Here is an 11,814-nt window from a genome sequence, read left to right on the forward strand (position 1 = left end):
CAGCAGAACTCGTTACCGGCACAGAAGGCGCCGATCTGGCCACTTAGCCGCGGGCCGTGCCGGGATAGCGCGGGCTAGTGGGCTGGCGCGCATGGTACGGCCCAAGGGGGCAGGTTCGGCCCCGAGAGAGTAAGCGGCCCAGCACCGAATAAGGAACGGAGCAAAGCGCCAGCACGACCCCGTGGTCCGGTCACGTGGCGCCGTCTCCTCCCTCTCCTCTTTCCCAAGCAACGCTCCCCTCCCTCTGCCCCCTTTCCCCCCTCTCTTCTCTGCTCGGTGGGGAAGCCGGAGCTGCATGTAGCTGATGAGATCCCGGCCATGGCGGGCCCCACCTCGCGGCTCCTCCTCCTCGCCCGCGGCGCCGACCTCGGCCGCCGCCACCGTCACCTCCACGGCCCCCTCCCCCTCCGCCCCCTCCAGTCCGCCGCCGCCGCCGACCTCGCCCTGCGGCCCCTCTCCGCCGCGCCATCTGTCAGGAGGTAATTGCATTTTTTTTAGTCTATTTGGAATTCAGATGTCCCCGCAAAGAGGCAATACGCGTAGTAATGTAGTACCTAGGCTTAGAGGAATACGCTTTTTACCTACGTATTTATTCCTCTGCCAGTGTTCCTTATCAGTAACCCCCCTTTGCCAGCTCCGGCGTTTCTCCTGCATAGTTAGTTAGAAATTGACACGCATGCAGTGCTGTGCCCAGTTATGCCCTGTGTCCATAAATCAATTGGCTTGGTCTCCATATGATTGACATGTCAACTTGGGACAATTTGCACTCTCTCTCGCTTTGGTGGAGAAACATGTCTGGAAGCAACATCCCCAATAGAAAGGCCATGGCATCCCTCACTATGCTAGTTGGGTGGACCATTTGGAATGAGAGAAACGCTCGTATATTCAGGCACAAGTCAACACCTGCGCCGGTCATCTTCGACACCATCAAAAGAGAAGCTAGACTTTGGGTTACTGCGGGTGCACACAAATTGGGTAGCATAATGCCGGGAGAGTAATGGACCTCATGTAATATGTGTGGTGTAACAAACAAACTCTATTCTCCTTCTTAATTAATGGATGAGGCAAAGCTTATGCCTCCGTTTCGATAAAAAAATAAATCTTTTTTATAACTGAATGAATGATGTGCACACGAATCTCCATGAGCTTTGTTCTCCACAGGCTTTCTGAACCTCACTAGAGATTCTCAATTCCAGTTAAATCAATTCGGATAACTCAATGCTAACTTACTTATTCCGTTCGGTGGTAAAGTGGAGTTGCCACCTGAACAAAAAATAGCTAGTTCAAGGGGAATTTTTTTAGCGGTTTCACTCCACCCGCAGGTTAAATAGACTCTATGGGCATGATTCTTAAGCCAGTCATTTCCTGTTTTTCAGCTACTCAAGTGCATTCACAAGCGTGCACGGTGGGAGGCCGTCATCGGAGTACGCAAAGATCAGAAAGGAGTCGCTGGAATCACAGTTTAGAAGAATCTTGGGATCAAGTTCACACACGCTCTTTGCTGACCGTGGCTTCGGTCCGTTCCTTGCAGTGTACAGGGCAGCAACTATCTCTTATCATGTTGTGAAGCTTACTGTTTGGCATTTACTGCTCAGCGACGTGCATAAACGAGCCGAGAAGGTATTTTCTTTGTCCTGCGTTCCTTCCTTCCTGTTACCTACTTGTTCTATTTGTGGAGGAACTGAGTGTCTCGTGTGGTTTGTCATTTTCCCCGTTTCAGTTCCGGGAGACCTTGATACGCTTGGGGCCTTTTTACATCAAGGTAGGCCAGAAAAATGTCTGTACAAAATGGTAAAGAATGGGAGATCTCCACAATGCGGCATAGCTTCTTGTGTTATATTGTTGCTGCTGTTTACCTTTTGCATATTGAAAAAGTGTCTACAATGTGAATTTTATTACCATGACTACCAGAACCTCTGCAATTAGCACAACAATGGTTTAGTTACATCAACATTTAAAGTGCTCATATGGATTTGGTAGACTGGTGGACTTGTGAGATTTATAGTGTAATCCTTTTCCCTGGCGACGGTTGGGAGTTCATAATGTAATCCTTTCCTTATCCTTCCACACCATGCAGCTTGGACAGGCATTGAGCACGCGCCCTGATATATTACCCAGCGCATATTGTCAAGAGCTCTCGAAGCTGCAGGTATCATCTTATCGTGCTTTACATAGTTTCACTTACTTGATCGAAAACCAACACTATTGTAGTGATATGGCTTTCTATGCTAAGCTTTTAAGGATATTATCTTTTTGCACTGGAATGACAAGTCAGGGATTAGAGTTGGAGATAAGGTTCTGGAACCAAGGCATCAATATATGGCCACTGAAAAGTTTTGATCCTAAAATGGCAATAGCCCAATGAGATTTTCTGTAATTAACAGCACTAAATTCGGAATCTGAAAGCTGAGAACTTGTTGTACTCCCTCCGATCCATATTTATTGTCGCAGCTTTAGTACAACTTTAGTACAAAGTTACACTAAAGCGGCGACAAGTAATTTGGATCGGAGGGAGTACTATATTTTACTCTTCTTTCTTTTATTTATTGACGATTTTATTTCATTGTGCTTGCTGATAACAATCTCATTAGGATCAAATACCACCATTTCCTACTCGTAAAGCAATCAGGACCATCGAGTCTGAACTGGGCTCTCGAATGTCTGATCTATTTGCTGATATCAGCCCAGAGCCAATTGCAGCAGCATCACTGGGGCAAGTATACAAAGGTTAGTTGTATCTGATTAGGATTTGGCTATTTTCGTATGATCATCTTTGTTCTCATTTATTTTATTTTGCTTCCTTTAGCATATATTTCAGACCTGATTTCTCCAAATTGAAATGCATCCCTTTGATATTTCAAGTCATGCAGCTCATCTACACTCTGGAGAGCTTGTTGCAATCAAAGTTCAGAGGCCTGGAATGGCACCCTTGCTGACCCTAGATGCACTTCTATTCAATATGATTGGAGGACAGCTAAAACGATTTGCTAAGGCCCGCAAAGATTTATTGGTAGCGGTTAATGAAATTGTGAGTTTTCACATCTTTTTAGCTCTGATCTTGACCCTTGGCCGTTATATTTTCTTCATTCTTATCTTCCCTGATTAATATAATTTTGTCCAAGTTGTTTTTTTTCAGGAAGGGGAGCCTTGGCGCAGTGGTAAAGCTGCTGCCTTGTGACCATGAGGTCACGGGTTCAAGTCCTGGAAACAGCCTCTTACAGAAATGTAGGGAAAGGCTGCGTACTATAGACCCAAAGTGGTCGGACCCTTCCCCGACCCTGCGCAAGCGGGAGCTACATGCACCGGGCTGCCCTTTTTTTTGTTTTTTTCAGATTACTTTCATACATATTAAATATAGTATTTTATAGTGTATGTCTCACTATGGATTCTGTCCGCTTCAATGTGTTGTATAAAATTCACAGTGTTTTATAGTGTTTCTTGCTTTGAATTCTACCACTTCAGTGTGTCGGATAAAATTCACATATGGTTTTTTCTCAGAACACATTTATGGTGGATTGTCTTTGGATTATCTGTATATCGTACTAAGAACTGCCAAACTATAGAACTTTTAGACTTATATTATGATTTTATCTCCCTTAAGCATGTATGATGGCCTTGAATGTTTTAGCAACTTGTTATGGTTTTCTTCGTGGTAATTTACATCCAAGCAACTTACCTTGGGTAGTTTAGTATTGTGATGCTTTCTGTATTGCCTTCTAAATCATAAACAATAAGTATATGATATATGTTTCCTGTAAATGTTATCAAGGGAATTACATGGGCAGCTAGTCACCAAGAAAGTTGTATTTATCTGAATCCTTTGGGCAGGCGCTTTGGCAATTATTTTTGGAGAGGTTGAGCCAACCTGGGTTCGAGTCCAGTTGGTTAGACTTTGATATCCGGTGCATTATAGTTAATTCAGAGTGCACCTTTTGTTTCAACAGGTTAGACACATGTTTGATGAGATTGATTATGTTTTAGAAGGGAAGAATGCTGAAAGATTTGCAATCCTATATTCTCATGGTGAGTGATATCTTATCTATTCAATTCGTGATTGTCAGTAACCTGTATATACATATCATTGGCATGGGGATTACAACAGAAGGAATTAGGCATCAATACTATGTCAGCTAGAAGTTAGCAAGCCTAGAAGGTACCGGTACCCTAACTATAAGAAGTAGGTATTGAATTGAGTACTTAAGCTGGTAATGGAACAGGTTATCTGAGTTGTTAAGTAGGTAATAGAGCAGGCCATCTTACTTGAGTCCAATCTGGACACAGTAAATATTCAGATTTCTCAACATCAAACATCTTTTCAGCTGCGAACTCCATGTGCATTAATTGACATATGCAACTCTGTGAAGCCATCATCGTGTTTTCTTGTCAGGTTCAGGTGGTGAAGGCAGGACCAGTATCAAGGTCCCAAAGGTCTACTGGACTTATACACGTAAATCTATACTAGCACTGGAATGGATTGATGGGATCAAGCTGACCGATGCTGAGCGCATCAGCAAAGCCAATCTGAACAGGAAAAAGATGATTGATGAGGTAAACTTACGGTGTTCCTTAACCAGAATTTTTTACCGACATTTCTTTTGACTGGATACAGACATAGCTACATAGCTACATACATACTATTGATATTGTGTTGACTAGTTACCTTTCCTTTTATGATTCGTTTAAGATTGTAAATAATTGAATTGTTTCTATAGTATTTTGGTTAGCTGCCAAAGTTGGACTGTATGAGTGTTTCGCTCTTTTCATCATACTTATTCATTATCTTTGCAAGTCATCTGGTTAGTTTCATTGGGTTGTTGTGTTCTTATTTTGTATGGTAATGTTTCTGTGTGAACTTTATAGGGTCTCTATTGCTCGTTGAGACAACTTCTCGAAGATGGGTTTTTCCATGCAGATCCCCATCCAGGTAATCTGGTGGCAACTGAAGACGGGTCTCTTGCATATTTTGACTTTGGTATGATGGGTGATATTCCAAGACACTATCGAGTGGGACTCATACAGATGGTAAGCTTCATCTTTTTACATGCAAGTATGTTTGTTGCTTGTTTGGTTTTTGTGCATTCACCTGGAACATCTTTATAAAGAGTGTCATTCTTGTTAATGGCAAAACTAGATATATTTCAAACTTAGATGATATGTGGCTAAACCTGTTATCCTGTTTTCTGTACTATTATATTTCGAACCTATTGGGTTTAGGCTTTTAGTTTATGGTTTTCAAAGATTGGAGAAGAGTTCTCTGTGAGTATAATTTTAGGATAGGTTTACATTGGTAACCTCATTTCCTATGCTAAATGTCAAGTAGGAAGTCGAGTCTGGAGCTTTGCCAAGAGATAGTCGACTAAACGATCTTATCGTTTCACAATTATCACAACTTAGTATAGATATGAAATTTGCTTGAAATTTAAGTTAGTAAAAAGTAAGAGTTCTGTATCTGCCCAGTAATATAGAACTGAGAAGTAAAGCAATACACCTGTACTCATGCACGTGAAAAGTTTAAGCTAGTTATGTGACTTGGATCAAATTATAATATACTAAATGGTCTTGGCGTGTTTTAGTACATGTGTACTACCATATAAGCAGGTATGAGTGGTTTAAAAAAAGTGCACACATGTTTTATTACGAGTTTATATGGCCTTGTTGGTTTCATTCGTGTTACTTTATTCAAATACGAAGTAGAACTTAATGGGAACTGAGTTCACTTGTTTCAGCTTGTGCACTATGTTAATCGTGACCCATTGGGCTTGGCGAATGACTTCCATTCACTCGGATTTGTCCCTGAGGGAACAGACCTACACGCAGTTGCAACTGCATTGAGTGTTGCCTTTGGTGATGGAAGGAGGCAATCAAATGATTTTCAGGTTAGTTAGTGTTCTTCTTTCCAGTATATGTTCTGCTATGATAATTTGTATTCTTTCGTGCAATGTCGAAATCAATGGACACCTTAATCATAGTTGAGACCTAGGAGTGCACATGCGCTATATAGCCCTTAGCTGAACTGAACAAACAGCTAAAATAACATGAATGCTTTAGTAATAACACAGTGAAGCTATGCTTAGAATGACAATTTTTTGATGCATCTCGAAAAGTGTAGTAGACATGATATAGAAAAAATTAATGGAGCAATGACATTTTCTTCTCTCTGCACACTTGAGGTTCCAACATTGTGTAAGTAATTAGCTGAGCTAATGGTTCTAACATACACACTGTTCGGTCACTCGGGTTTCTGTCACATTCTCCAGTCTTGTGTATTGCTGCCGCCTTCATTTGCCCCTTCAATTCGTAGTTTCCTAACCTGGATGAGTTGGTACATTCTAAATCGCTATTTGCTTCTCTTACAGGGGGTAATGAACCATCTGTATGACGTCATGTATGATTTTAATTTCTCTCTTCCTCCTGATTATGCACTGGTGATAAGAGCACTTGGTTCTTTAGAAGGGACTGCAAAAGCACTGGATCCTGATTTCAAAGTTATTGAGAGCGCTTACCCATTTGTCATTGGGAGGCTCCTTGCAGACCCCAGCCCTGATATGAGGAAAATATTGAGGGAGCTTCTGATACGTGATGATGGATCCATCAGATGGAATCGACTGGAGCGGCTGGTATGTAGTTCTTAGTTGTTTTTGTTTCTGTTTCTTGTCTTATTGGAACTGTTTGAAATGCACTCTCAAGTCTTAATATTTTATAACTTGGTAAGAATATTGTCATGTCTGCGATGGCTGGAGCATCATGGCTCTAGTTCTGATTTTTGCTCCCATCTCTTCATGAGCATGAATAAGAAGTCCCTTTGTTACCCTTGTTTACTAGGAAATGGGAATAGCTATTATGGCAAGACCCGAAAGGATTTGAATGCATCCAGTGCTGTAACAGTTTGTACAAATTTTAGCGGCGGTCATCATACATCAGCTGACATGGGACTAATAGAAATGTATCATAGTGTTGAGTTGCTATCATTGTCATGAATTTATGTGGCAGCTGACCCTTCGGTGTTCTTTTTCTTTCTAGCTTTTGTTACTACATTTCATCCCTACTATCCTTCAATATGCAGATTGCAGCTATATCTCAACAGTCGTCAGAAGAATCTTCAAAGAAACCTGGAGACGAGAATACTGCCAGCAGTTCTGACTGGAGATCATTCGATATGCATTCGGTTGTTTCAGCTACAGAAGACCTTTTTCATTTCATTTTATCGAGGAAAGGCTGGAGGGTTCGTGTTTTCCTTATCCAGGACATTGTGAAGGCTTCTGATGCATTCTTACAAGAAACAACATTTCCAGGTATATTTGAGGAAGAGGGAAATACAGGCGAGCTAAATCCAGAGGTTAGTCAATGCTTGTCACGATTTCTCATTTCTAATCGCTTACATCAGTGTACTCCATGCTGAAAACGCCCATTTTAGATTGCATGAAACTGGTCGTACTGCTTAACTGTTTTTCACAAATTTACACTCCAGTACTAGATGCATGGCTGCTGCATCATCATTGCATCCCTCGGAATCATCCCAGAATTGCGTTAGGTGTCTGTTTCCCAAATCCCCCAAAACAGTTGGTCTGTTTAATCAGAGAGAAAAAAAAGAGGATGTTGAGCTACATGAGTTGGTCTTTAGTGGCATTTCATATCAGAACTGTGTTACATGCTATAGTGCCTAAGTGTGTATGTACTGAAGGTTTCTTCTTTTGAACTTGTAGAGAAGTAGAATGATCAGAAGGTTGATTAATGGTGTTCAATCATTCCGTCAAGCAATCAGCTTGGCCCCAAATGCCTGGACCGCAATGCTAATCCGTGTCGCCCTGAAACCTGAATCTCAAAGATTCATTCTTGATGTATTCCTAGCCTTGGGGAACTATTCCCATGACAAGGTTCCAGAAACATGCTGGATTTGTATGTCGAAATATCTCAACTACTTGGACAAGCAGTGGAGGTAGGTAAAATGAAGAACGAAAATGCTCAGTCTGCTAGCTGTGTTCGGAATTTTGCGTTCAGTGCTAATATCTCTCATGCTCCAAAAGCTCTGCCAATATTAATCTCATGCTCCAAAAGCTGCAATGAGCGTTTGTTATCCTATTTACTACACCCTCTGTTTCTAAATATAAGACGTCCCGTTGGTTCAGTTTAAACTGCCAAAACATAGGTAGTATTTAGTATTGCACAAACATCCTCATGTTTCTAGATCTTGCATTCTTTGTGGTAGTTGGATTTAGTTACGGTGGCGTTAAGTGAGAGTTCTTGTATGCAAATTCCAGAAATGTTAAAAGAGAGTTCAACTTGGTAGGATTCATGAGAAAGTGAAAGTGTGCATAATTCCTTTTTCCTCGATCGATGGGAACATCACAATGAGAAAACAAAAGGTCAAGCCTAAGGTTTGATTCTTGGTAAGCTTGGGGCAGTACCACCATCCAACCATTGGTTGCCATGCGATTTTTCTGCGTATTTGAATGTGATCAGTGTGCCTTGGCACTTAGCAAGCAAAGGAGATATCTGCTGGTTAGTCTCGTCGTATGCAGGGTGAAGCAGTGTGTAAAACTGAGACGGGAGAGCATATTTGATTGCATGGCCTATTTGCAATTTTTGCACATTTCTCCAGCTGTATAATTGAAAGGAGGTATGCTACCACATATGTTGTGGTGAAAGAATAGATGATGAAGACATGCTTCTTCTTGCTCAAGTTTTTTTCTTTTTTTTTTGGACAAATGGTGGCGCCGCCTTGTATTAATTTCAGATACAGGTTACAGAAAGGATTTGGCAGTCCTTAATACATAAGTTGCTCAGCTTTGCAAGCGTAGGACAATGACCACCTGCATGTTCTACCTTACAACAAGCAAACTTATTGCTCGGGGGATGATCTTCTCTGTAGGAAAAAGCTGCACAATCGTGTGCTTTTACATTAAGTTTCCTAGGAATATGAAAAACCTGAGCTTGAATGTTCGCTGTTGCACCAAAAAAGTTTGCTAGGTGTCTTCTAATTTCCCAGTGCCCAGGGAGATTCCTTAACGCCGCTGCCTGAGCTAGTGTCGGATTGTCTACTACGAAAGTAATTTGGTTGCTAGTGATGTGGGAAGCACATTTGTGCGGCAACCTGTAGAGCTGTAGCCTCTGCCTGTAGTGGAGATTCAACACTTCCGCAAGCTGCAGAGATTAAGATGCCTGTTCCTTGCTCATTCTCACCGGCTCGAATGAAAATTCCTATTCTTGCTTTGCTCAAGTTAGGGACTATCATTGGTCTAATTTTTCTTTTTTTGCATGGTAATATGTGTCTCATATGTCGCAAGGATCATAGTACAAGGCACGTACAAACCGACTTGACAAAACTTGTACCGACTTGGCAAAACTGAAAAGACAACAAATCGCTAGCCTTTGCATAGAGGAACAGCCAAGAAGTAAAATTACAATCAAGACCGAAGAAACCTCTAAACTTGACACCAACGCACGTCACCTGTCTCTGGAACCACCATATCAGCCACCAAAGGAAAAAAAATTAATGAATCACCTTCACACCTAACTCGAAGCAGCTCCATCACTGATATGCAGCTTTGCGGGCCTCCAAGGTGGCTCACCAAAAATGAAACCATTACCGTTGAACGAATCAGACCGGGGCAACACCCCGGACACGCCATCGAACTCTAGATATGACACCCCTACACGACTAAGATGCCGGAGGAGAAAACCACAGCTGCCATCCACGAGCCACAAACACAACACATGATCCACCATCTTCCAGATGCCGCCGATGCAGACCACAATCTGCATCCGCTCCTGGACTACCTCCCAAGCTCCACGCCGGCGCTGGAGTAAACGCCATCGCAACGGCGGTGTCCGAGGACACAGGTCCACCATGAGGATGTCGCCGCCACCACGCCATCCTTGCTTGAACAGACTGATTTCCAAATCCATCTTCAACCATAGGACCGATCGACTCGTCAGAGTAGAAACTTTATTCAGCGCCGCCATCGCCGCTGCCAAAGCAAAGAACGATGAACAACCTAAAAATCTAAACTACTAGAGTAAAAATCGATCCACACGCGTGGATCCGACGACCCCCCTCACCACCGACGATCGAGGCCGCCGACGGAGGGGAGCCGCCAGAGGGCGGCGGCGTGGGAAACTCCTGGCGACAAGGTCGCCTTTTCTTTCTTCCAGCGAAGGAAAGAAAACGGTCTAGTTGATGGTCAAAGTTACTCCCTTCGTTTGGAATTACTTATTATAAAAATGAATTGTTTCCGATCGCTCAATACACTAGTTACATCACTTAGTAGTAGTACTATGTTCCAGTTTTGGCAGCACACGCCACACGGGCACTTTTTGGCTTTACATGGCGTATTGTAGAGACGGAGAGCTGCATTTCACGTGCTTCCTGAAAGAAAAGGGGCTGCACGCGCGCGCTTAACACATTGGTTACTCTAATTTCTCACCTGGGTTGCTCGATTTCAATGTACTACCAAATTACGGTCACAAATGACAGTCACTAAGTTGGTTTAGGTTGCATGTATTGTGCTGCGTACTTATGAGGCAAGGTTTCACCTCCACAAAATTCACGCCTCTCCCCTAATGTGCGACTAAAAATGAAGCGGGGGAGACAAGCGGCGTCATAGGAATTATGTGCTTCCCAAGCGTCGACGAAGAAATCATGGAGGCAAGCAAACTAGACCAGCGAAGAAGACGTAGCTCTAGTTTTGACGTGGGAAGACGTAGCTCTGGTTTCAAAGTATCTGAGGTGCATCGTGGAACAGTACCGATCACGTGAAAGCATCCATCCAATTGGTCTGAAAAAACTCTCACAAGCCGTTGGCGTTGTGGGTACAGTCCTTGAGAGTTGCAGCCGGGGAGTGAGTTGTTTGGACCAAGTGAAGAACACGACTCCAAGCGGTGCCACCATTAATGAATATGCGAACACTCTTGTCATATTTTTCGACATGTTCAACACATTGTTGCACCTATGTTTGAGCATGGAACCGCAGGCCATTTGTAGGTTGTAGGAGAAGATGGTTCAAGGGGATGTACAAGCAAATGGCCAATATGAGGAACGAGGAGAAAAAAATTGAGGTCATGTACCTTGCTCTGGAGGTTCAAGATGACGATGATGATGGCGACAATAGAGGAGGCTTATGAGTCAACTCTGGGGTTAAGAAAGGTCGACACGACGAGAGGAAGAGAGCAAAGGAGATGTTCAAGAGAGATGGACAATAGTAGAAAAACGACTTTATGTGAGCCCCGTCAGTCCCAGTTTGATAACGGTCCCGGACTAATATGGCCATTAGTCCCGGTTCCAACGGCTAGAGGGTGGGCATCATTAGTCCCGGTTTATTGTGAACCTCTTGTCCCGGTTTGTGACACAAACCGGGACTAAAGGGGTGGTAGCAAGCTTAGAACTGAAATGCCTTCTCTGTGCAGGAATGCGTATTTTGAAAAGTATGTTTTCTTTATTCAGTCGTCAGTTAGCAGCAGAAATGAATAAGTTTTTATTTCTCTTCTTCCTAACGAACAAACGGCCATATCTCCATGACCATAACTCCGATTCAGATGATTCAAAACCCCACGTTCTCTATTCGCTGAGCCGGTTCCATTGATAGCATTTTCATGATGTTCTAACATTATGAAAATGACCATTTTTCCCTTGCCCCCTAAACAGCTCTGCCGGGAGAGAAAGTTTTCGGTGAATAGTTATGCGAGTTCAGTGCACTTCTTCCCGGTGATTCTTTCATCCCCAGGCACGCCACAATAGCCGCTTGCATGATGACCTTGCAGTAGCGACGGTTTTCCACTTGAATATTTAAGTACTTTGTGCATGTTAATATTTTGTGA

General features: G+C 42.9%; 1 protein-coding gene across 1 annotated transcript; it reads left to right on the forward strand.

The window, feature by feature from the left end:
- Positions 1-233: 233 nt before the first annotated feature.
- Positions 234-8,125, forward strand: LOC119287737 (uncharacterized protein slr1919-like). Its single transcript, XM_037567334.1, has 13 exons — positions 234-479; positions 1,377-1,620; positions 1,721-1,762; positions 2,078-2,149; positions 2,592-2,727; positions 2,871-3,028; positions 3,945-4,023; positions 4,388-4,548; positions 4,861-5,022; positions 5,727-5,876; positions 6,357-6,617; positions 7,064-7,336; positions 7,704-8,125. Exons 1-13 carry the CDS (start codon positions 319-321, stop codon positions 7,938-7,940), a joined length of 2,136 nt encoding a protein of 711 aa, XP_037423231.1. The 5' UTR covers positions 234-318; the 3' UTR covers positions 7,941-8,125.
- Positions 8,126-11,814: the final 3,689 nt, after the last annotated feature.

This window comes from Triticum dicoccoides, chromosome 4A, assembly GCF_002162155.2.
Source record: "Triticum dicoccoides isolate Atlit2015 ecotype Zavitan chromosome 4A, WEW_v2.0, whole genome shotgun sequence".
Taxonomy (NCBI): Eukaryota; Viridiplantae; Streptophyta; class Magnoliopsida; order Poales; family Poaceae; genus Triticum; species Triticum dicoccoides.

Excerpts from the sequence above, each read along its gene's own strand:
- LOC119287737 (XM_037567334.1), top strand. The coding sequence starts at position 319 with ATGGCGGGCCCCACCTCGCGGCTCCTCCTCCTCGCCCGCGGCGCCGAC. Across the intron at positions 4,024-4,387 it reads TGCAATCCTATATTCTCATG|GTTCAGGTGGTGAAGGCAGG; the intron begins GTGAGTGATATC and ends TTTTCTTGTCAG. Across the intron at positions 5,023-5,726 it reads GAGTGGGACTCATACAGATG|CTTGTGCACTATGTTAATCG; the intron begins GTAAGCTTCATC and ends CACTTGTTTCAG.